This window comes from Dendroctonus ponderosae, unplaced genomic scaffold, assembly GCF_020466585.1.
Source record: "Dendroctonus ponderosae isolate FM_Combo_2020 unplaced genomic scaffold, Dpon_F_20191213v2 Dpon_F_20191213_1, whole genome shotgun sequence".
NCBI classification, from domain to species: domain Eukaryota; kingdom Metazoa; phylum Arthropoda; class Insecta; order Coleoptera; family Curculionidae; genus Dendroctonus; species Dendroctonus ponderosae.
Window position 1 is genome coordinate 63,582,456 of NW_026017110.1, and position 23,725 is coordinate 63,606,180.

General features: G+C 34.2%; 6 protein-coding genes across 14 annotated transcripts; 3 read left to right on the forward strand and 3 right to left on the reverse strand.

The window, feature by feature from the left end:
• Positions 1-861: 861 nt before the first annotated feature.
• LOC109540922 (RNA-binding protein 5-A) lies at positions 862-5,581 on the reverse strand. Of its 2 annotated transcripts, none has more exons than XM_019909461.2 (11): positions 5,124-5,581; positions 4,567-4,873; positions 4,367-4,490; positions 4,238-4,307; positions 4,056-4,129; positions 3,599-3,718; positions 3,421-3,535; positions 3,102-3,338; positions 2,665-3,042; positions 1,527-2,488; positions 862-1,446 (listed from the first exon to the last, which is right to left on the reverse strand). In XM_019909461.2, exons 1-11 carry the CDS (start codon positions 5,269-5,271, stop codon positions 1,309-1,311), a joined length of 2,673 nt encoding a protein of 890 aa, XP_019765020.1. In that variant the 5' UTR covers positions 5,272-5,581; the 3' UTR covers positions 862-1,308. The 2 variants fall into 2 exon arrangements, with proteins under 2 accessions (XP_019765020.1, XP_019765019.1); XM_019909460.2 differs by having other exon boundaries at positions 5,118-5,581.
• Positions 5,582-6,507: 926 nt separating this feature from the next.
• LOC109540925 (protein halfway) lies at positions 6,508-9,343 on the forward strand. 3 transcript variants are annotated; one of them, XM_019909468.2, is made up of 9 exons: positions 6,779-7,029; positions 7,192-7,417; positions 7,509-7,823; positions 7,904-8,064; positions 8,123-8,293; positions 8,349-8,504; positions 8,581-8,691; positions 8,793-8,961; positions 9,025-9,343. In XM_019909468.2, exons 2-9 carry the CDS (start codon positions 7,192-7,194, stop codon positions 9,132-9,134), a joined length of 1,419 nt encoding a protein of 472 aa, XP_019765027.1. In that variant the 5' UTR covers positions 6,779-7,029; the 3' UTR covers positions 9,135-9,343. The 3 variants fall into 3 exon arrangements, with proteins under 3 accessions (XP_048524582.1, XP_048524579.1, XP_019765027.1); XM_048668625.1 differs by lacking the exon at positions 6,779-7,029 and adding an exon at positions 6,508-6,749 and having other exon boundaries at positions 8,793-9,343; XM_048668622.1 differs by having other exon boundaries at positions 6,777-7,029; positions 8,793-9,343.
• A 1,120-nt stretch (positions 9,344-10,463) lies between these two features.
• On the reverse strand, positions 10,464-14,474 carry LOC109540927 (casein kinase II subunit alpha). 3 transcript variants are annotated; one of them, XR_002172268.2, is made up of 6 exons: positions 14,060-14,449; positions 12,170-12,438; positions 11,728-12,098; positions 11,430-11,669; positions 11,219-11,381; positions 10,464-11,166 (listed from the first exon to the last, which is right to left on the reverse strand). XR_002172268.2 is itself a non-coding variant. In XM_019909472.2 (6 exons), exons 2-6 carry the CDS (start codon positions 12,374-12,376, stop codon positions 11,069-11,071), a joined length of 1,065 nt encoding a protein of 354 aa, XP_019765031.1. In that variant the 5' UTR covers positions 12,377-12,438; positions 14,239-14,474; the 3' UTR covers positions 10,464-11,068. The 3 variants fall into 3 exon arrangements, 2 of the variants coding, with proteins under 2 accessions (XP_019765031.1, XP_019765030.1); XM_019909472.2 differs by having other exon boundaries at positions 11,219-11,367; positions 14,239-14,474; XM_019909471.2 differs by having other exon boundaries at positions 11,219-11,367.
• A 1,250-nt stretch (positions 14,475-15,724) lies between these two features.
• On the forward strand, positions 15,725-17,293 carry LOC109540974 (ADP-ribosylation factor 6). Its single transcript, XM_019909582.2, has 2 exons — positions 15,725-15,859; positions 16,100-17,293. Exon 2 carries the CDS (start codon positions 16,128-16,130, stop codon positions 16,653-16,655), a length of 528 nt encoding a protein of 175 aa, XP_019765141.1. The 5' UTR covers positions 15,725-15,859; positions 16,100-16,127; the 3' UTR covers positions 16,656-17,293.
• Positions 17,294-17,751: 458 nt separating this feature from the next.
• LOC109540973 (GILT-like protein 1) lies at positions 17,752-20,281 on the reverse strand. 3 transcript variants are annotated; one of them, XM_048668702.1, is made up of 4 exons: positions 20,195-20,281; positions 19,041-19,198; positions 18,744-18,920; positions 17,752-18,468 (listed from the first exon to the last, which is right to left on the reverse strand). In XM_048668702.1, the coding sequence occupies exons 1-4, from the start codon at positions 20,214-20,216 to the stop codon at positions 18,223-18,225; spliced, it is 603 nt and encodes a 200-aa protein (XP_048524659.1). In that variant the 5' UTR covers positions 20,217-20,281; the 3' UTR covers positions 17,752-18,222. The 3 variants fall into 3 exon arrangements, with proteins under 3 accessions (XP_048524659.1, XP_048524663.1, XP_019765140.1); XM_048668706.1 differs by lacking the exon at positions 20,195-20,281 and adding an exon at positions 19,466-19,651; XM_019909581.2 differs by lacking the exon at positions 20,195-20,281 and having other exon boundaries at positions 19,041-19,656.
• LOC109540971 (FHIP family protein GK23746) lies at positions 19,779-23,630 on the forward strand. 2 transcript variants are annotated; one of them, XM_019909576.2, is made up of 9 exons: positions 19,779-20,082; positions 20,207-20,394; positions 20,460-20,711; positions 20,829-21,040; positions 21,100-21,548; positions 22,124-22,412; positions 22,472-22,836; positions 22,902-23,026; positions 23,106-23,630. In XM_019909576.2, exons 1-9 carry the CDS (start codon positions 19,939-19,941, stop codon positions 23,413-23,415), a joined length of 2,334 nt encoding a protein of 777 aa, XP_019765135.2. In that variant the 5' UTR covers positions 19,779-19,938; the 3' UTR covers positions 23,416-23,630. The 2 variants fall into 2 exon arrangements, with proteins under 2 accessions (XP_019765135.2, XP_019765136.2); XM_019909577.2 differs by having other exon boundaries at positions 22,902-23,052; positions 23,106-23,257.
• The last annotated feature ends 95 nt before the right edge of the window (positions 23,631-23,725 follow it).

Sequence of the window (23,725 nt, forward strand, 5' to 3'; positions counted from 1 at the left end):
TCCCGAAATAAGGTCAACTCAGCTAATGCCTTCTTATACTTTAGGCTTGATATTTATAGAAATGCGTCAGATAGGACATGCCATAGAATTATATTGCAAACGCATTAAATCCAGAATATAAACCAGTCAAGCCGTTACAAATAAAAGTTTAGTTTGAGTAATGAGTCAGTAACGTTACGTCAGGCCACCGCAAATGTTCCATCTAGTCCATCCAGTAGTGGAGTTCTTCGGGTCAACATTCTAAAACTATTCTAAACTATGAAAATAGTTTTCCAGCTTTATAATTAAAAGCTGTTCGTATTCTCTGCACCTCTTCCGCATTGTTAATAACAAATGTTATTAAGAGCGTCTAAAGTAAACAAAAACAGTAACGTCACAAACAAGCAGAATGAGCTACGACGTGCTCACTTATATATCACTTCTTATTGAACAAAGCCAGTGATTTTTATTAATACCATAGAAAATCACAGGACTAAGCGCAATATGTTACGTAAACGTTGCAGAGTCGTTGCTCATCGTACTGTACTGTTCTGTTTATACAGACATACTAGAGAGTTATAGGAAATTATAGATACTGTATTGCAGTCATAAGGTTAATCCTTATTTTAATACTATATAATTAATTTGTGTTATTTCTCTAATGAAATGATAGTTATTGGAATGCCTAGTTGACTGTTTTCAGTGGCCACAGATCATCAGAGGTTAGTGATGTGTGACTTAACCTGCAAGCGAACGTTAGAAATGTCAACTGCCAGTATAAGGCAGAAATAATGTGTCAAAATACCACAAACTTTATTACTGCATGCCCTTATTGAGCGTCCAATAACTCTCTACTGAGCTGACTTAAAGTGAAACCCAGAATTACGTTTTGTGAATTTAACTATATTTTTATATTTAGATTTACATTTTGACAATTGAAATCTTAAATAAATGGCTATCAAAATTTTATGTTCCTATTCCGTTTTATCCGCCATTTTTCAACACAATGTACACTTTCACTATTAAGATCCTTAGGCACATGTAAGGGCTTTTTGGATTATTGTTATATTTAATTCCCGAAACAATAAGCAAATACTTTTAAGCTTTGTCAAAATTTTCGAAAGTTTCCTCATTTGAAAATTATATTGTTTTGAATATTGTCTAATAAATAGATATATAAAGAAAGTTAAACTTATTATTTGAAAATAAATTAAATAAAGGTCGGTACAATACAAATTGAAATCTCTTAATGTAAAGGTCACGTTTAAAGAAGTAATTTCAAAAGAAAGTGTTGTCTTAATTGTGAAGTAGTTCTTTGCAAAGTTGCAATCAATTGGATGTCTCCCTTTCAGTAAGTTCTTGATACCTCGCATACATCATTTTTTTAACACAGTCTTTATATGATTCGCCAGCTGTGTATCCTGCCAATTTGTTGCCCAAACCTACGGAGTTTCCATACTGCTCGGCCTGAAAGAAATAGACAATGTAGTTAACTTGGAGGCAAAAGGTTATAGCATGAATTATTCTTTTCAAAACAATATACTCACTTGAATAATCGTCGTTCTTCCTTGGTTAGACTTTCCAAGACCTTGGCCTTCTGTCCATCCCATTTTTTGAAGCAACTTGTTTCCAACATTTTCAGCACCAATTGGTTCCATTACAGACGCCGACGCAGTTGGAATGTCAGTATTCAATGCTTTCAGATACTTCTCTTTCAATTTACTTGGCTGTGGTTCATCAGGATCACCATATTTCATTCTTCTCTCCTTTGCCCTGTCCCTGTATACAATTTTGCTTGGATTGTCCTCAGATTTTTTCTTTCTCCTTGCTTCCAGGTTTTGTTTATGTAACGCAGACATTTTAACGTGTTTCTGAAGAGCTTCAGCCGAACCAAGTTGTCTTTTGCAAAGATTGCAGATTAATTTACGGAAATCTAATAGTGATTCTTCATCTTCTTCTCCAGAAGATTCGCTCTCGCCATATGGAGCTACTAATGGAGGCTTAGGAGCTTCGGGAATATCTGCTTCATCGTTTTTAAACATTGGCGCAGATGGCGCAAGTACCGTTGCTTTTTTTTCTAATACTGAAAACCCTATATCTGCGCTAGCACTGTTGAACAATAAATTGCCTTCGGATATACTTCTACAGGTTGTAATTTCCTTCTTTTGATTTAAAGTTTTTGCCCATCGTTCCATATCTTTGGCGATTTTCTTAGCCACTTTAACTTTATCCTGCTTTTCCACAGAGGGCTTTGAATTGATTGTAGATGGGTTTTTCCCTTTTTCGTCGGAATTGCAACTGCCTGAGCTCGTTGACGTACTACTGGAATTAAAGCTGTTGTAGGAAGGGGCGAGCAAATATGTGCATTTGTCATTGTCCCAAAATAGGTATTTCTGAATTACACTGTTCCAATAGTAGGTCGAGTTGGGGTCATAATACAATCCTGTACTCGAATCATATTGGTACCCGGTTGATTTATCATAGACATATGACGAACTATCAGGAATTGCTAAAATTAAATTTTGGTTTAAGGCAATCTCAAAATATAGAGTACACCAGTGAAAAACAGTTTTGATGCATGTTTTGAAATCAGCGTTGATTGCAGTAAAGACTCCTCCAATGTGAAGATATCAAATGATCACAATTTCACAACTTCGCTCTCACGTAGAATTAAAAATTACTTACGGTATCGTTTGCCATCAGTTCCGGTAGGAATTTGCATGTGAGTGTTGTCGTAGTATGTTTTGGTTGCGTGCATTTGTTGGATTGCGGATTGGGCAACGGCAGCAGCAGCATTGGCAGAGTCCATTTGATTTTCATTGTGCAATGTAATTGAATTTCCTGCGCTTATTTGTTGTGTAAAATATTCTCTGTAATATTCGATGTAATGCATATATTCATCCGCGGATTTCGCATATCTCCTGGCGGCATATTCAGCTAAACTATCCACATCGGTCATTGCATAATTCTGGGGTATCGAAGCATTTGGAAAGGCGGCGTGGTCAGCCTGGGAGTAAGCTTTCTTCGTGTCCCCCATGTTGTACTTGCAATAGGACAATATAACTGAAATTGAATTAAGTGAAAAAGCCTGCTGACTTTTAAAAAATTGACATTTAACCAACCAGTTTTTCCATCGATAGTAAGTGGATTCTGCAATCCATTCAGAGCGCCGAATATCGCCAAAGCGTCAATAGTGCTTTCAGTACCTAAGTAGCAAATTCCGCGGGACGTTGAAGTTAAAGGATCTCTGCCTATACAAACTGCTGATATTGATTTGACTAACTCTGGAACCAGAATATTTAAAACTGACATGACGGAATCTTCAGTAGTTAAGGCATCCAAGTTTCTCAGCAAAAGAGCTGAAATGAAACGAACAATAAAAATACGCGAAAAAAATATAGCAAATAGGAATTAAACGGTTCAGTTTTGAAAAGCACATACTTTTTGTGGTATATGAACAAGTCTCATCACTACCACTGCCCCCTTCTTCGGATTCAGTTCTAGATGCATGACATTTGAAGCAATTGTCCCTTCTTCTAAAGTTCTGCGCTCCGCACTGGAAATAAATAAAATCCAATTGAAACATCTCTTGATATTGCAGCCCAACAACAAAACTTGCCTTAATGCAAAACCAATCCGCTGACGCTTTGTGGGGTGGGGGTTTTTCAATAAGATTCGTGTCTTTAGGTATGCTGAACTGCATGATGGCTCTGTAGTGGTCCTGAAGCATCAGGACACCCTGAAATAATATTGTGTATATTAGCGATTTAGTGAGAAAAAGTAACCAACCCCTCTCTTAGAGACCTTTTCGTTCCCTAGAACTTGTTTGAAGCAAAAATTAATATTCCGTTTGTTTGCTTTCTCAAGCCAAATTGAACTCTTTAGTGTAACGTCACAGTGATAATTTAAGAAAGGCTGGTATGAAGGCTGGCTGTCTTGAACGATAAACTCGCGAATTGAATGATATATGTTTATATACATATATTTATGTATGTACATCTACATGTTTATAGGCATATACGTATAAAGTGACATCATGATTTTTTAAACAATTTCTTCAATGTAAGCTAAGATACCTGTTTCATCTCCATCCAACGAACCGCCTCATTCAGTGTTGCGAACTCGACAAAGGCAAAACCACGTGATGTACCTAAACAGCACAATAGATACGAATGGCATTACGCTAACTTTAGGCTTGAAATTATGAAGAATATTGCCTAAAGACAACCGAAAACATACAATCACTTGGGTGCCCTACCTGTAGCTTTTTTCCTGATTAGTCTGATATCCTTTGGCATCAACCCTCCTTGGATAATGTCTTGCCTGATCTAAAATTTGATAAAACCATTATAATATGGAATCACAGTGACTAAACGTTTATACTGACATCATTTTCAGTAATATGTTGAGCCAACCCTCGTATCATAATTGTATTGTTTGGCGGTTGGCTCTTATATCCGATAATTTCTGAACCACTAGCTCCAATGACAGCTCTGTTAGGACTTCTTTCACTGTTAAAATTATAATACCATAAGTATTAGAAGTCAGACTATCATAAACTTTAGAACCATTCCGAAAAACCTGTACCTATCACTTTCCCTATCATCGTCACGATATCTCTCTCTGTCACGAGCCTTTCTTTCATCCCTTTCCCATCTACTATCATTACTCCAAGATCTACGTCTGGAACGATGATAGTCTCTTTCCCTATCTCTTTCGCGGGTACGATGATGCCTTCTGTCCCGTTCTCTATCTCTATCTCTATAGTCATAGGATGGGCTTCTTGATCTGCTTTTTTTTTTTTCATATGAAGGTTCTCGACGATGTTCTCTATCGCTGTCGTAATCCGACCCATGTCTCAATCTATCTTCAACCACTTTTTCGTATTTATTTACTATAAAAAAGACAACATGTAGTTTGTGTTTCCGAAGCAATGGAAGTTGATGTTTATTAATAAATACAAGTAGCCAAGAAATTCCAGTGAGTGAAAGTGAAGTCACATCAGAAGTAGATCGTACTGTAACGCATTATAGGCTGCGATTATTAACTCTAATTGACACTGAAAACTCCGACATATAGAAAAAGTTTTTGGTCAACAAGTACATACATTTCACTAAATAAATATTGAATAAACTTACATTTACCTCGTTTAATATGATTGTTATAGCCGTTATGTTTTCTGTTATTGGTGTAGTGTCCTGGGGACCTGGATTTCGACCTCGAATTTCGTCTGTGAGGTTCAGGAGATATGCTCATACTTCGTCTGGGAGGAGAATACCATAACCGTTCCATCGTAGTATCGTAAATCACAAGTGCTCAAATATGTGATATAGTGAAAGATATATGAAAGGATAAAAACTAAGAAAAGCTCAGATTAGGTTTAAATTAATATGGCGTATGGCGTCCGCTAAACGAAAAAGCCACAGTTATGGTTTAAATTAAGTTATATCCACAATAATCATCAATTACTTGAAGCATTTTTTCTGCTGGTTTACAATTACGATTAATTTATGATCACAGTTCCACATGCTCTATGCTAACAAAACGAGTTTCTGAAGTCAGTGCCATTCATAGATGAATACTAGTGATGGGCGGCTCGGAACTGACCCGATTCAGGGATCCGGATCTTTAAAAAGACCCGACGGATCCGGATCTTGAAATTTTTCAAATACGGGTCTCGGATCTTTTATATGTCTAAAAATAAAGTATCGTGCAACTGTAGTACAACTAGTGCTGAATTACCCAACGTCGTAATTCTCTATGGCATACGGATGCCGCGCCTGACAAATTCTTAGAGAGGACCACAAGTTTTAAAGGATAACTCCCGAAAACTCGTAGCACAAAATAGGGGTTTTTTTAGTTGGTAAGAATCCAACACTACCCAGGGTTCGGAACACCGTGTCTTAGCGAAGATTTTTGTTCCTCCAGCCGCCCGGCAAACAAAAGAAGTCGTAATTTTATTCTTAAACTTAATCCTTAACTTAATTCATAAAATCCCACTTAACACCGCGATGTAAATGCGACCGTTTACTTAAGTCCTTAATTCATAAATGTAATGAACGTACGTTAATGAATCGGAATGTTGAAAGTACGTGCATACGGCACATCCCTATAAACAGATGATTTCTGCCATTGCGTAGCTAAAACCAAGCGGTTTATTACAAGAAGAAGAATTTGACGCCACTTTGACAGATAAATACCGTTATTTGATTCCTTGATTTAAACACAAGCCGGATGTTTTTACCATACCCTTTATTAAGGAGGCAAAAAGACCTCCTGTGGCTCTTTTCCGATTCGTGATCTGGTTATGGATCCGTTGACCCCAGACCTGACTTCGAATCCGAATCTTTGAAATGACCCGACTTGCCCACAGGTGGAAAGACAAAAAATCCCCCCAAAAAATGGGGCAAATTATACCATCAACCATAAGCAAAGAGTAATTAATAGTCATGTAGATAAGATACTCTATATCCACCTAGAATTCAAATATTTGACAACATTGCGCAAAGTTCCAGCAGTATTTTCTAGGTTATATACGGAAGAATCTGGGCTTTCTTGTGTTACACAATAAAGCGCACTTAAAATAAACAAATTTTAATCAACTAAGAATAAATAAAGCATAAGCGGGATGTGCGCGCGCGAAGGTGCAAACTGAGACTTCCTGTCAAGAGACAACTTGTCTCTGTTCCTGTTGAGGAGGGACCATAGAACAAGGCTTATGGGAGGGACGCTGGACGCTCATGCCCACTTGCACATGACTTGCACCAAACGTGAGCGCCTGTTGTTGGGCGTTGTCCCTTCGAGAGAGAGATGTCTGCGATGTTGTCTCTCTCGCCGCGGCCTATTGGTGTGTCTGGCATCCAGCAGGGTTGCCAACATCAGCCAACCTTTTGGGGCGAATGCGTGTTGTCAAGATTCGCCACAAGAATATCCCCCCTAATGATAGGGGGGATGTTCTGTGGCTTATTTCACTCTATAAATCTAAGCATTATCATTTTGTTGTTGATATTTCAAAATATTTATGTGTTACGTTATTGATTCGATAGAGATGTGGGTATTATTGTAAATCTTGCTGTGCTGGCTAGAGTTAAAAAATCCAGGTTTACCCAACCAAATTGGTTCTCTAGCTTAAAGTTAACCTATTTTTTGGTTCTTTGAATTTCTATGAACTAGAAGCTGTAAATGACTTATTATTCCCATGTTCTATTTCAGATGATCTCATTCCACCTTTTAATAGGGGTAGTTTTGATTTTACCATCATTGTCTCTGTTACCTCCTGATGATAGTAGCTGCACTAATGAATGCTTCCATCAGTCATCAAAAGCATGTCCACCACCCGAGAGTAGTTGCAGGTGTCGTTTACTCACGAATTGTCAGAAAGCCGCAGTGTGTTGTGATGTAAATCAAATTACTCTTAAACAGGGATTAGCCTGTTCCAGTAAGCAAAATTGTATTGTGATTGGTGAACGTTAATGCATTAATATAAATATCACTCTCAAACAACAATATTGACAGCAATTATTTTTCAGATATTACTTATAGAAAAATTGAATCACTCCATATTAGGAATGCAGCACTGGATTCTTTTAACTTAAGTGTGTTCCAACCTATATGGAGACTTCTCCGTTATATGACGATTACAAATGGAAATATACGTAGAATAGACGGCGAATTTGCAAAACACAGTAATATATCCTGTCTAAACTTGTCCTCTAATCATATCAATTCAATAGAAGAGAGAGCATTGGGGTCATTATATAATCTGGGCATTTTGGATTTGTCACATAATAATTTAACAAAAGTACCGAGTGTCAGGAAAGGAACGCTGATACTGGACATATCAAGTGAGGAGAATTTTCAGCACATTTTTTTATTTGATCTTTAGAATCTTTAAACATATATTTTACAAAGAATCGATTTTTAGATAATGCAAACCTCATTTGCTCAGAATTAAATACACTGTCTAATCGCTCTGAGATTATATTTCATCACGAGAACGACACATTTTGCATTACTTCTAAGGATTTTGTCTGGTTTCGAACAGCGGAAAAAATACCATTCTCTCAAGTTAAAGCCGTTCACGAAGTATGATGATGCTTAACGTATCGGGATATGTTCATCTATAATTTAGTGAGTCTTTCAGTTACAGAAAAATTGTCACGAAAATTGTACCTGTTCGACTTATAGACTGAACCTATCTCAAGGAAAGCTTCCGGCGTTTGAAGTCGCCATAAACTGTTCAAATAAAGAATTTCTCTCTTTACCAGTACCTCTACCTGATAACACAATATCCTTGGATGTAAGCAATAACAATGTAAGTAATTAACTAACTACTAATAAAATTTGCAAATAATATTGTCTGATTACAGATATCCTCTATTAAGGAACTAAGTGATCCATCCTATCAAAATCTGAGACATTTTATAGCGGATAATAATAAAATATCCTCAATTCAACCCTTAGAAGGTACCAAATTCATTAGTAATTTTGATACATTAAGCTTGCAATGGAATGGGATTAAAGTAGTGAGTACTGTTCACTGTGTTCTTAACAATTATATTGAATTATGTAACATCTCAATTTGAATTATAAATCTTTCAGTTGGAGACGTATGTATTGGATAATATTCAGTTTGAAAGAAATTATAATCAACGGAGAGTTAAACTAGGATTCAATAAATTGCAGTGCGACTGTAATACCATGAAGCTCAAGGTACATATACATATACCCTTGAGTCTATTGTTCAAAGGACCATCAATGATTAGAGGTGGTGGTCTGGTTAATGGTGAATTAAAACATTTAAAGTTTTTCAGGTGTGGTTATTGTCAAAAATTAGTCATATTCCTGATTATGATGACATAAAGTGTTATAACATGAATGTTAAAGTAATTGAATTAGATGCAGCTAAAATGTGTCAAAGCCCCCAAGACTGGACTGATTATATATACTATATCATAACAGCGGAAGTTTTGCTGTTAGTTGGTAAGATCGACCTTCCTTCCATACATATAATAAAATTTCAACCATTTTACTTAATAATTTTAGGTTTAATTGCAAAAGTATCTTATGACTATTGGGTATTCAAAACAGCAGGATATTTACCTTGGCCTGCTAATAAAATGCCTCGATTGCCATGCGATTGGTTGTGCGAATAAAGACCGGTACATCACCATCACGTTCAATTGATAGAAATTTTATATTTTAGGTTTAACAAATAATGAAAAACTGAAATCTGTTAAATAAATTTAAGCGGCTATTTAACTAGGCACAATATTTTTGTATATGTAGCACGTCAGTCCGAACCTACAAGCTTTTCTTTGTTAATAAACTGAATAAAGGGGTGTTATTTCACCATGTAGTGTAATGAATTCTCTCTTCAAACCATTCATTCCTAGCTGATCGAATTCGAACAAAATTATTAAAATGTATTTTCATTTTCCTTGCATTACTGAAAATGTAGTCTTGTTGAAAATCTGACCACAATAAAGTGGTTGTCACCATATAAAGAACTTGAATGTTTTTCTAAGAATTCTTCAGATACTATGCAAATAACAAAAAAAGTTTTCATATTAGGTTTTATTCATTGAGTAGTTTTAATACTGACAACGATTTGGTTGATGCAAGGCTTCATTGAGAAACATTATAATAGGTTTCCAAAGTTCTCAAAATACGTAATTTAAAAACTAAACAGCATTGGTTTCTGAAAATATTAATTCAACTAATACAGAAATATCTGTACATTAACAATACTAAATTTGCATTCAAATGATCAGAATGTCTTATCTGTCGTTTCATGCTGAATTGAAGTCATTAGTTTTCTAACAGTGGGTAACAATTTTGCAACTTCCTGAACTCTTAACCTTTGATAACAAATGAAATATGACCTAACATTGTTATCAATCAGTTTAGAAAAAACCGCGACTTAATTTGAAATCGTAAGTATAAGATTAATGTTGTATCATAATAATTTCGCCCAGGTAACAGGTGGATGGAGAAATGTATAACCAATTTAACTGCATTCAGACATATATCAGTGCATTAAATTCAAGTCCGTTTCATATAGGTTTAGCTGAAATCAATGAGTTTGAGAGCAAACTCGGAGCGACTCATAATTTCTGGCAGTTAATAAAGAGAAAAAAAAAACCAACGCTTTACAATAGTACAAAAAACTGATCGAAACTGCAAGTACGCATACCATATTATGATGTTTGACGACAATTTTTAGATGAATCTAATAACATTAGGCTACGAGATAGAACCTTGATATTCTAATGTTATTTGGTTAAGGTACACAGCCATACTCTAGTTATGGTATGTATATTTGCCCAAAACAAAATTAAAAGGCACATTCGAACAGGTTATTAACCTTTCAGTAAATAACAAATGGACGTACACACTAATTTGTTAAACCCAAGATGATATTGGATAACTGTTCAACAAGTGGTTAGGATGTAATTAAACAATTGCAAATAAATAACTACCAATAAAAATTATTTGTAATATAATTTTAAGTTAAGGTATAATTAAGTAAACAAGTATGTTCATAGCATAGCCAAATCAATACAAGTAAATTACCGTTTTCTACAAAGACTTAACCGCCTAATAGCAAACAAAAAATTTAATTTTGACAATATATACACGAACTGCAACTTCACGAATATGAAGGCACAACTAACATACCTGGGATTTGACCACAATTTCGCAATTCTGTAGATTTAATGACACGGCAGAAGTATAGCTGTTACCAGCAAATTACCACAACAAAACAATTTAGGATACAATATGTGTTAACAAAAAAGAATGTTGTTTAGGAACATGTACAGGTTTAAAAAAAGGTAAACGTGATGAGAAAAAAAGTTCAAAATTTGAGAAGAGATGAGAACACATTTCACACATTCTCGAGCAACAAATACCACATACAAAGGAATACATTAGAGAACATGTCAAACTTAAATCCCATCCAGACCCTGTGTACATGTTTATGGAGTACACATCTTTAAAATATAGCCATGAATAGGACAGAACTAGTAACTATTTTATTCTTGGTATGGCATAAATCATACTTGTTACTTTACTTCTGCTGCGTAGATCACTCGCCAACGCCGACCACAGATAAGCCTCCTGACAAAGGGGTTGGTGATGAAGACACAGTCGACATCATTCTACATTGTTCTTTTACTACAGGGTCTACAAAAGAAAATTGGCAAAAATAGTTCAATCAACTCCACCGGTAACATACAGAAATACGCATGTTCCATGGCATCTCTAGCTGTTAGGCGTTCCAAATGGTCATAACGCAAGAGCTTATCTAAAAAATCCAGGGCCTCCGGAGACACTAAATGTTGATTATCATTATGTACAAAACGCTCCCACCTTTTTCTGGAGTGTCTGAAATGTTGTTACTGTTTAGATATATTTTATCCGTTCAATGAAATACAATAAACACTTGCCTTCCTAAAATGTCGTTAAATCGTGGATCTAATTCTATATGATACTTATCAAGATATTCCAAGAGTTCTTCAGTCCCTAACACTTTGGCAATGCGAACTAACTGATCATAATTGTCATGTCCGTGAAAAAAAGGTTCCTTCCTGAAGATCATTGAAGCTAACATACATCCCAATGACCACATATCCAACGAATAATCATACATTTGATAATCCACCAGCAATTCTGGACCCTTAAAATATCTAAAGCAATAGAATTCTGATCACATTAATCACAGTAATTTTCAATTGGTTGACCTACCTTGAGGCCACTCGAACATTGTACTCCTGTCCAGGGTGGTAAAATTCGGCAAGACCCCAATCGATTAAGCGTAATTTCCTACTTTCATGATCTATCATCACGTTATGGGGCTTGACATCCCTATGCATTATTCCCATACTATGGCAATAATCAAGTGCTTTGAGCAGTTCGTATAAATAAAATCGTATATCAAAATCTGTTAGGGTTTGATATAGCTGTTTGAAATCAATATTATTAACATGCTCAAAAATTAGAGCAGGAGTTCTAGAAACAGGATCTTTAACAACTGCTTCCAAAGTGATTATATTAGTTCCCCCCCTTAGATTTTCCAAGATCTTTATCTCTCGTTTAATTTTCTTCTTTTTAACTGGCTGCAACAAAGGACAGTATTGGTATATTGACCTGTACTTTCAACAGTATCATATAATAATTAACTACAAACCTTTAATATTTTCACTACACATTTTTCATTATTTATTACATTAATAGCTTCAAAAACTTCGCTGTACTTTCCTCGTCCTAACTTGCGAACCAATTGGTAATCGTCTTGTTGTCCCCACTCTACTACATAACTTTCATAGTCCCAGTATTCCCGGGGTTTGTGGGAATTAACGTCAGCATAAACTCTTGCCCGACTAGGTACAGCCATATCAATATTATACTTAGATGGGGCAGTCAGAAAACATCTAACATATGGAGGAACTCCACAAACTGAAAAAATTACTGTGTCAACTTAAAACTGATAGATAAGTATATTTGCTTGCTGTTGTTCTGCTCCTATTATTCACTGATTCAGCAATAAATGTCAGTATTGACTAGAAGTAGAGAAAACATGATCTGAAATATACACATAAAAAAAACGTCCAAACGTTTTTTAGTTTTATTTTCATCAGAGTCATGGTGGAATAAATAGCAGAGCTTCGTAGTATTCACTTGATAATTACGGTCATATTGGCGCCGTTTTGAAATGTTTATCTTACAATCCTGACCTGTCCGGTCCAAGCCCGAGAGTTTGTTGTTCGAACTTGGACCAAATATCAATCCTTGCTTTAACAAAACGGTGCAAACGACCAATAGAGTTGGTTTATCCTATACATCACACCAATAAACGCAAATTTCAATTTAAGGTAATTATCCAGGTGATCAGGTTCACGCGATCGCAATTAACATCATATTCGCCTTATTTTCTATACCATATACTATAATTTTCGTAGTGGTGGTTTTTTGCGAAAATGCGGTTTTCTACCACGTGTTGCCGATTGAAATTCACTAATTTTGAATAAGGTAAAAAAGCACGCCATTATAGTTTGCACTTCTAACACCATCCACTATAACGACGCTGCACGGGCAAAAATCAATACTTTATTATGTTGCTAAATTTCAAACAAAACAGCAAATCTCTGTGGTTGAATCTTCATTTTGGTAGAGACCGCGGTGCAGTTTAACATTGGTAAAAAGGAGGTAACCAATCTAACCAAAACTACCAAAAACTAAAAAATTACCTGAAACTTACTTTAAAATGCACCCACAAAACGTCGTAACTACGAATAAAGTACAAACAAAATATAGAGTTGGGAAATGTGCAATATTTTTCATCATCGGTGTAAGAGATGGCGAGGAGATCATGGCATTCTTTGTTATCTTATGGAAAAGTAGTGAATTCTAATAAGTGAAAAGTGAACAAAAACAGTATCTTTGCAAAAAAATCCACTACGAAAAGTTTTTGGTAAAAGGATTTTTTATAAGGTGAGCTTTATTTTTAGCTAAGGTTTATTAATCGCGAACATCGGTGTCTCATCAAGTAAATAATTACCAGATTTAATAATAGATTAGGGTTTAGTACTAAATTTTGCTGGTGAAAGTCTAAAAATCTGGTAGCATAATTACATTAGTTTTCGTGGTTTAGACGTGATCTTTCAGATTAGGTTCGGATGAATTCTAGATCTTACGAAGTTTCATTGGTCAGGTTTATTTATGTGAATCAGAATTGCAGCACCTTATAATAGTATTGATAATTTGCATGAATCGTGTGAATCTTCCTGCACTCATGATTAAGTAGGGAATAATCGTTAATGACTATTAGCGTATGTGGAAATAAAAAATATGGTGACAATTAATATTTAGCCATCAAATTGGTATAGTTTACCTCGTAATTTAAATCATTGCTTTAGGAGTAGTCTCAAAAGTTGAATGAAGTTGACTTGCTGCGAAATTTAGAAAAGATTGCATTACACATTTAGACATTTACGATAATGGGCTTTAAACATTTTTTCATAACACAAGGCAAGGAATGGTGTGACGTACTAATGGTTAAACTTAGCTCTCTAGTTACCTTGTTTAATACACAGTTTTGCTAATCTAGTACATATAATCAGCATAACTGCATGCCAGATTCTTCCAATCTGTGCAATTCATTTTCATAGCCAACAACTATGTACAGGTAGGAATAGACACACGCCATTCCCCACTTTTAATACTTGAAAAAGATATCTTACACTTAGAACTTCCTACCTAGTTTATTTTGATGATACTTCTGAAATATTTGCTATTTTTACACATTGCAATTAAAGACTACTTGTTAAATAGAGAATAACAACACGCCGGCTACACACGCGATTCAAAAAAGAAACAAGATGGAAGAGAACTTTGTACGACTAGCACACACTACCCAAAGTGATTCCTAATGGAAACGCCACCTTATTCCAGTATACGCTATACCCCTCTAAAAGTGTATTGTTTCGGCGGCGTTGCCACTTCGAGATCGATATACTGAAACTATCAGTAATTTTTGAAAATTTTTCAAAACTTATGCTGTTTGACTTACTTGCTCTTTACCTTTTCTTACTGGAAAACTATCAAAGAAATTAGATAGCAACTCGATAAATACTGAACAGATCGAACACTGCTTTTAATGCTGTATGTACTTATATTTTACCAAGAAACTGTGTTTGGTTTAGAACTAGGAGCAAACTGACAACAATGGTGGCACTCAGCGATATTGACAAGTCAAGTTGGCGCGTAATTTAATTGGCAGCTATTAGATTTATGGCGAATATTAACTAAAATTTGTAAGAAACCATTGAAATTTTGATAATGCATTAGGAGAGTTGGAAGACGCAAACAGTTTTCTTAGCTGATTTGCAACTGAGCACAAACCAGTTAATATTCTCATAAAATATCTTGTTCCCATGTCATTGAATTTTTCCTTCAATGGTTAATAACAAGTTGTTGAATAACTTTTATCTTGAAAAGGTAAATCATTTCTACTTAGGCCTCAAAGCATTGCAGTTGATATCACTGGGATGGGACGGATGTTCTATGGTCGATATGAATAGGTACAAATAAGTATTTGTCACATTTTGATTTTCCTGCTTATCTAGAAAATACCACAAGCGCCTACGTATACTACACATAGAACAAGTAAGAGTGATATCTTATCACATTAAATACTAAAAATTTAATAAAAAAGTGTTGTATTATTGCTAAAATATTTAAAATTTCTGATTGCAAATCTTAATATTTTATATGCCTGAAATAATGAAATTAATTTACATAGTATGTACTACCTACTAAAAGGTCGTACTACGTTGTTGGTCTTTCACTTTTGTTGGGATAGTGGAAAAAGGCAATTATTTTCATGTGTTGCTTAGTGTGACATGTTAAACAAAAAGTAAATGGACACAGAAGATACCAGCAATTCTTTTACTTCTATATTTTATATTTCTTAACTCTTACAATAGTAATTTAATTTTTTCTGTTACTTTAAAATTAAAAATCTTTTTTGGGGGATATTTTGCGCATGCGTAGACGCTTGTGAAAATTCCAAATGTTGACAGGATCACCAATATGATAAAGGCATTTTTAAATTTTTTGCATTACATTATGTTCTAAGATCCACTTATCGCTTTCATTATTATTACAATTGTTATGCCTACTGTTATTTATTAACTATAGAAGTATTCCAGCCGTTTCCCGTGTTACTTTTGCAGTAACTTTATTAAGTGAGGTTGGCAACCTGATCAGTTCGTAAAATTATTGACATTTTGACAACATGGAGCTTATTTTGATACATTGGAAGGAAACTGTGTAGTTTTAGTTTATTAGGGATTGCAAATATTGTCAATGAATAGTGGTATGTAGCACAATTATTGAATAGCTTATCAACTAATTATTGAAGTAGCACGCACACACACACACACATAGTAAAGGTCGATGACGTAAAAACTGATAATACACGCCTTTCTTTTATGTAAATTGTCCGGAATTTGTTATGATTCTGAGAGTTTCTAATAATTTAAAAACATTTGGCGAAACTTGCAGATATCATTCTTGCTGCTTTAAGCATTGCCATTGAATAGTGTTTCTTTTTCAGGCAAGCATCCCTGTGAGGATAATTTAAAATGGGAAAGTTGCTGTCAAAAATTTTTGGAAACAAGGAGATGAGAATACTAATGCTAGGCTTAGATGCTGCTGGAAAAACTACAATTTTATATAAACTAAAACTAGGTCAATCTGTAACAACAATTCCAACAGTGGGTTTTAATGTCGAAACAGTAACTTACAAAAATGTAAAATTTAATGTGTGGGATGTGGGTGGACAAGACAAAATTAGACCTCTCTGGCGTCACTATTACACGGGCACGCAAGGGTTAATATTTGTGGTTGACTGTGCAGATCGTGACCGTATTGATGAGGCCCGTCAAGAACTTCACCGAATTATAAATGATCGGGAAATGCGAGATGCAATTATACTCATATTTGCCAACAAACAGGATTTACCTGAAGCTATGAAACCCCATGAGATTCAAGAGAAGTTAGGTTTAACGCGTATGCGAGATAGGAATTGGTATGTTCAACCTGCATGTGCCACCACAGGAGATGGGCTTTTTGAAGGCCTGACTTGGCTAACTAGTAATCACAAATTATAGCACTCTTGTTTATCACATACTCATCTTAAAATCTAATCTAAACGTTCAGTTAAGAAAGTTCTTCAAATTAATAATTGTTCTCAACATTCCAACTGCCCATTAAGCAGTGCATTTGAACTAGAGTGGGATGGTCACGTTTCAAATAATTTTTATACTTCCCTGCTTCTAATATTTTGTAAATAAATTTTCACATAGATTTTTAAAATAAGTATGATTGATGTAAGATTATTTTAAAAAGCATAGAATCCTGTCTTGTATATACTCCTAAATAATTTTAATGTTTGCTTGGATGATATGCATTACCCATAATTGTACAGCCATAGATGTGGGTTTGATTATAAGTTTAAAGATTGATAAGCCCCAATAATTTTAAATATATTCTATTAGATAAAAACATGCAAATGATCGTTGACGCGTGAGGTATTTTGAGCTTTAGAATTTCTATTATTTTATAATGTAAAATATGGTTGCCTACTTTAAATCTGCGAGTTAATTTTAAGTAGCTATATTAAAGCAAATTTGTTTATTAATGATGTAAGTATTATTGATATGTTGTAATGACGATGGAGGTTTACACAATCTTTAAGCTACATTGTAAGAATTGTTTGCAAATTTAAATAAAATAATATCGGTTTTAACGTTTTTCTTTTTAACAAAATATCTGAAACTCAATGCAGCATTTAAAAAAATGTATACACATTATGATAATACCCACAAATTCAGTTAAAATAATTTTGTTACAAAGATGGCTTACAAGTATTAAAGATGTGTTTACATCAGCTAAATTTTTATTGTCACCAATATATTAAGTATATACTGTTTCGATGATTTGTTTTGGAAGTTAAGTTGCAGCATCAAATGCTAATAAGCTGTACATAAAAAGGAATAACTATATTATTGGTTGGGAGTCTGCTACGCGAAATAAACGTTTTATTTTCTCGTGTAATCATCGTGGACATGGCCCTGATTGCTGGTTTATTGCACTTCAGATCGTCTAGCAACGAGAGTTTAGCGATCCGTTTCTTCTTGCTTAACAATTAAAACAGCAACGAGAGCCATACGAATGGGTTTTTTAATAGTTAATAAAACTGCGATAGCATCTTGAAATGTCTATTCAGTTCAATGGATCTTAATGGGAAAAGCATCCTTATAAATATATACAAAAAATAACGTAATAAATGTTTGCGATAAGGGTCATGGTAAATGATTTACTTACTGAAATAGAGAGCTAATAGATTTATACACCTAATCAGAAACTATGTATATTGATTTAATTCGTCACATATCTGCTAAGATTTAGAAAAGCCACTATTTTTCTAATAGGCCATATCTTCAGTGGAAAACAAGTTTGCCATATCAGTGTGAAATTTAACCATAAACAGGTTAAAATCGCATTTATAGAAAGCGCTCAAAAAATGTTTACAAAAATAATTTGTAATTTTTAAACCTATTCGTCTACATTATGAAATAGGTAAAAACTGTGAAGGATAATCTATGGTAGAGTTATAATAGTCAAAATTACCCACAAAGCAAATAAAAATTCTAGAAGAGTTCGCAGGACGCAGTTCTAGATCCTGTCGCATCTAATTGGTTTGTTTTTGAATACACTGCATACGACTTTTAACAAATTCTTCAAAATAGCCGCTTGTGTTTCAACACCTTGACTGCCATTCAATTCTATTGTAGGAATAAATTTTACTTTCGGTTTCAAGCCATTGGTTCTGTCGCCGTGTTTCTTCAACAATAAGGACCCTTCTTGTTCGGTGGCGCATTTGTTTATTCGCTTGAAATCGATATTTTGTTCCTGACCACACTAAAATTACGCTAATATAAAAGACATACAGAAAGTTATATTTGGCATATTTTAAAAAATACGGGACTCCTAAAGACGTTTGAAAAATAATATTAATTTATTGAATTAAAAATTAATAATTCTTAACTCATTAATTAAAGATATAAAATTCATTAAAACTTAATTTAAAAAACCATTAAATGCTTATTATTATTGTGTTTAACTTCGCGACGTCAGTTAATTCAATTAAATAGAATTGTGATTTTATTAATGTCTTTTTGCCTTATTAAACATACCCTTTCTCCGGCACCATCTGGTATTAAATTGTCAGTGATCATACAAGAAATATATTTCAATTGCTTCTCAGGATTTGTTATTTCATCAATGACACAGGCATGTATTTTATTAGCATAACATTCAACTTGGTCATGTTGGCAGCGAAAAATAATTTTCCCGTCTTCATTAATAATTGTCTAAAATGTTTAAAGGGTGTTAAAAGTCACATGTGGTGGGAAAGAATAGATTTTCTTTTCATTTTAGGGAATTAGCGACTTTCCATGATGGAGCTATGCTGAAGCGCTAGAAATACTTGCCTCGGCTTTGCCATACGGAATTAAATCTAGTATCAAGAACTCCTTCAGTTCTTCATATGCAGGAACAAGTTGATATGTAATAAAGAACTTTGAATCAGGACATAGGGCTTCATAATATACCGAGACTTTGACTTTCTCAATTTCGCGTCCTGATTCATCTATAACAATCAATTGCTCGATAGAATTCCTACCAGGAAAAATGTATGATTTGAATGCTTTATACAATATTATCATGAAAATTAGGATAAGTATAATTTTAGAGTACTTTGGATTCATGTTCAGCTAGAATTATTGAATAACCAATTATATCATTATCCTTCAATATTTTATGCTGCCTCCGAATGGAAAGGCAATATTATTTTCTTAATGCTAAAGGCAAAAATAAGTCTAGCAGCTTGAACACCTTGTTAAAAAAGGGCTATTACGGTACATGAAAACACTCCTAACTACTATAAATTTGCAATATTGACATGATTTTAGCTCTATATAGGTACTATTTGCTAAATACGTCACATTCTTAAAACTCGAAAGTAGATAAATAAATTTGCACAGATAGACTGAATTAGTCGCCCAATTAATAAATAGGTAATTGTAGGGTTATATCTTGTACTCTTCTTCTCTGTCGAATTTCTCACGGTTTTAACTTTTGCATTGCGGCAAAGACAAGGCTTGCCACATCTCTTATTTTATCTTCTCTATGTTATGAACATAACATAAAGTAAAATATCATTTAAAAAAGGATTTGTCATGTCATATCGATGGCATTGAGCATTGACAATTCTTAACTTAAACAATTATAATTGAATAATGTTTTAGTCATAGATAAAGACAAGTTTTAGTTACTGATGACAAAGAAAACATTGCGATAACATGATTTCCATGTAAAGTAGACAATATTATGGAATGGATAAGGAACAATTCATTTTTCCAGAGAAATAATAGAACCGTAGTAAGCACAGTGGATGAATGCGACCCACAAGCTTGCTATGATAGTTTTAAAGGGCATTGGGACCAAGCCCTAAAAATTATCCACAGGGTTCAGGTAAGCATTACGTCAATTTGTCATATAAACAATCAGAAACAAAACAGAAATAATCATAAGCGGTGGCAATCGTTAATTGCGCTAGAGAAAGTACTGCTGATGTAAATCTGACCTGTATTCATAGCAACTACCATCCCATGACGACGTTTTGGGTGTTGTTAGCCATTTGGAGCAGATGGTTACACTTCTTCTCTATGACATAAAAAAAACTGACCGATTATGCATAACAATCAATTCATCAAAATGTTTGGAATATCTTTTAAACCAAAATGTGCTTAATATGTTATTTGATTGGAGTACGAGATCGGGGAGGTAAGTTTTGATCAACCTTATAAATGTATTCTCTGTTAATCTGATATTCTCTGTTAATATGATAGGTACATCAATGCAGTGAAATGTGAGCAAATAAAATTGTACGACACGCTAATAAGTCACACTAGACATCTGCTGTTAGAACACAATTCTTTTTTAACCCCAATGTTAAAGTTGTTTAATTCATGCCATGGCGAATTATTGTCCAAAGAAATAAATAAACATTTGGTTGATCTTCTCAACCAGCTGAGTACATTGCTGGTGCAACATCCAGAATTTGTCAAACTATTTTTTACAAATGAGAAAAACGGTAATAGGTAAGTACGCTAATATTTGTATTGTTGGCAGTCAAATTAATATAGTAGATAAATAAGTATGATAAAATAATTAACACATTGAATTTATAATCAACCTGTATTTCGTTTTGCTTTCAGATTTGTAATATTTTCATTGCTTATACCATTTATTCATAAGGAAGATGCAGTAGGAATGAGAGCTAGAGACGCTTTGCTTCTATGTATGTCATTGTCGAAGAGAAATAAGGATGTAGCTCTTTACATATCAGAATTATCAGATTTTTCTTTACTGGTAGCTTCAGGACTTAGTGGATTATATTCTGCATTGCCCAACGCAATCGATGATATAGGTACTAATATTCGATACCCATTTTTAAGAATACATAATGGATATCGCAACTATTTATAGATGTACCTGACTGGCATCGCTTCACTCCTGACGATGTAAATGAAATCAATGGACTATTATACTTTGTGACCTCTTTAGAATTTAGTAATGCCATAACTCAAGTGGCCCATCCTTCAATTAAGCGGCAATTACAAGAATTTTTATATAGAGGTTTCCTAATTCCTGTTTTGGGGGAAGCTCTTCTACAAAGCAATATTCAAGAACAAATTGCTGCTTCTGCGTACCTTGAGCTGATTATCCGAACTGTTACTGAGCCGGGACTATTACATGCAGTTTTACAATTTTTAGTTAAAATGGATTATGACGGAGAAAGGCTTTTTAACATCTTAATACAACGGATTCAGTCCAACGATATGCAACTATGCCTCGTATCATTGGCTTTATTTGAAAGTATGATTGATTTGAACTGTGAAGATTTGCTACTTGAATTGGTCTTCAAACATTTACAGGTATTTATGTTGAGATATGTCTTTATGCGAAAAATGTATGGTACGTTTAAGAATAATTCATAATAAACGGAAAGTTATTAATTTAATTATATTTTTTTATATACTTAACGAATACTAAGCAAAAAGTACTGTGCCAATTTACACCTCCACTGCTACATAACTGCAACATTGTGTTTGTGTTAATACAATTTAAATTTTGTATCATATAAATATTTCGTTTATTTATACGATGATCATTCCCTGTTCCATCTATGACGACAGTTATTAATATTGTCCACAACATCTTTCTGCAAGAGATCAGGCATTTTGTCTATAGCTGCATTAGCCCCTTACACCAAGATGATAATGTAGACTCAAAATTCATATTCCAACCAAGTTATCAAATTTGGAATCGCTTACTATTTTATTATATGACAATAAATGTTCTTAAAGACACATTTTGGTGGTATAGATTATTTTATTGTTAACATTACTACTGAATAATTAATATTTAGTGGCATTATGCATATATGTCAAAGGCGTAGGACAATTCTAAAGGAAAAACACACTTATTCCATCAATTTGTTTAATTTTAGCCGTGTTTTCACTTAATAATGTCACAACGAAAAATCCTATTACCTCTAGACCCACTGTGTCCTAGTTTTGAGAAGTTATTATTATTAGCTCCAAACTGCTGCCATTTATCAGATAATGATCTAGAGTGGGAAAGTTCGAAGCAATGGAATAATTTTAATCATAAACAAAGTCTATATGGAAGATATTATGCATACCTTTGCGATGCTAGAAATAAGATTGGACTGTGCCAAAAAGCTTGCAACACGTGGAGCAATTCCTATAACGGAAATTGCGATTTATCTAATGCGGGTAAATATAAAGCATTATTTTGGATTAAAAATTAAAATTTTAAAGCTGCACAATTGTAGAGGAAAAATCCGATAGCCTTATATCATTCGAAAGGAGTAGTGAATATGAAAGCTTCAATTTGCCAAATGTGGAAGATATGCCGGAAGATAACGAATTTTGGCAAATGTCTTCAAATAAGCTGAAAAGATTGAACATGATCCAAAATTTTGACGAAACTCCCTGCTCAGATGAGGCACCAAGTGCAGGGCCGTTTTTGGCAATTCTGCTAAATAAACTAAGAAAATTCATGTCAAATTCAATATATGTGAATTTGCATGTAACAGGCCTAATTTCTAGGTTAGCTGTATACCCTCAAACCCTTCTGCGAGCCTATCTTCTAGATCATAGCTTGGTTTTTCAACCCAATATTCCTTCAATTTTTGAAGTGAGTGGAATTCAAAAAATTGTGCAAATACAATATAATACAAATGTTCGACTTTTTCGATACAGATCATTGGAATAATAAAACAAGAGATCGATGAATATATGATCATCCAAACTGATCGAGAGCATTTGATCAAATATGCACAGGAAGTACTGATCCACAGAGAAATAATGCTCGTCAATATAAGAAGGTAGTATATACGTGTGCACGAAGACTGTAAATTTAACAAACACAAAAACTGAAAATTCGGATAACTTTTGTTTTCGTAGGTACCATTTTGAGAAAGCTTCTGTATCCAAACCACAACAGACTGAAGCATTTCAACGTAACGGACCAAAAAGGAGAAGCATGAATTTTCCTTCAATCACGAGTGTGTTTAGCAGAAGAGCTAGTCAAATAGAGAATAACTTGGCAATGGTTACGCCAGCAGAAGAACCGCAATCTTGCTTGATATACCCGAAATTTACCGAGGGACAACATGTGGCCTTGTGTGCGGTTTTGCTTGATGAGTGGGTTAAGGAGCTGGCAGCTCTAGCTCAAGAGCATACTATAGCCCAACTTGCAACACTTATGACCTAGAAACTAAATATCTACAGATATATTTAGAATTTTTATTGAAAAGTGAATAATATGGATTTTTATTTCTCCTCTGTTAATCTGGAACAACTTAATCTGACAACAACACGTTTCTGGTGTTTTATACACAAAGCTGTTTATTGTGCAATTCTTAATGATTTGATCTATATTACTCGATATCTATTGCAGCATATTTCAATAAATTGATATGGACTTAATTTCATTGTTCGAGTAAATTAATATCTGAAGAATTCATATTTCCATCTTTTGCAGTCTAGTCTAGTCTTGCAGCAGCATATCTCCTGTCAATTGC

Coding starts and splice junctions, on each gene's coding strand:
- LOC109540922 (XM_019909460.2), bottom strand. CDS start 5,271: ATGGAACGGTTATGGTATTCTCCTCCCAGACGAAGTATGAGCATATCT. Junction 3,536..3,598: donor CGGATTGGTTTTGCATTAAG/GCAAGTTTTGTT, acceptor ATTTATTTCCAG/TGCGGAGCGCAGAACTTTAG. Junction 3,339..3,420: donor TTGTTCATATACCACAAAAA/GTATGTGCTTTT, acceptor GTTTCATTTCAG/CTCTTTTGCTGAGAAACTTG.
- LOC109540925 (XM_048668625.1), top strand. CDS start 7,192: ATGATCTCATTCCACCTTTTAATAGGGGTAGTTTTGATTTTACCATCA. Junction 8,294..8,348: donor TGGATGTAAGCAATAACAAT/GTAAGTAATTAA, acceptor GTCTGATTACAG/ATATCCTCTATTAAGGAACT. Junction 8,505..8,580: donor AATGGAATGGGATTAAAGTA/GTGAGTACTGTT, acceptor TAAATCTTTCAG/TTGGAGACGTATGTATTGGA.
- LOC109540927 (XM_019909471.2), bottom strand. CDS start 14,105: ATGCTGATTATATGTACTAGATTAGCAAAACTGTGTATTAAACAAG. Junction 11,368..11,429: donor TTTAACGACATTTTAGGAAG/GCAAGTGTTTAT, acceptor ACAACATTTCAG/ACACTCCAGAAAAAGGTGGG. Junction 11,167..11,218: donor CATGGAACATGCGTATTTCT/GTATGTTACCGG, acceptor TTTCTTTTGTAG/ACCCTGTAGTAAAAGAACAA.
- LOC109540974 (XM_019909582.2), top strand. CDS start 16,128: ATGGGAAAGTTGCTGTCAAAAATTTTTGGAAACAAGGAGATGAGAATA.
- LOC109540973 (XM_019909581.2), bottom strand. CDS start 19,316: ATGAATCCAAAGTACTCTAAAATTATACTTATCCTAATTTTCATGATA. Junction 18,921..19,040: donor TTCCGTATGGCAAAGCCGAG/GCAAGTATTTCT, acceptor TAAACATTTTAG/ACAATTATTAATGAAGACGG. Junction 18,469..18,743: donor CAGATGGTGCCGGAGAAAGG/GTATGTTTAATA, acceptor GCGTAATTTTAG/TGTGGTCAGGAACAAAATAT.
- LOC109540971 (XM_019909576.2), top strand. CDS start 19,939: ATGGAATGGATAAGGAACAATTCATTTTTCCAGAGAAATAATAGAACC. Junction 20,083..20,206: donor AAATTATCCACAGGGTTCAG/GTAAGCATTACG, acceptor CTGTATTCATAG/CAACTACCATCCCATGACGA. Junction 22,413..22,471: donor TTGCGATTTATCTAATGCGG/GTAAATATAAAG, acceptor GCACAATTGTAG/AGGAAAAATCCGATAGCCTT.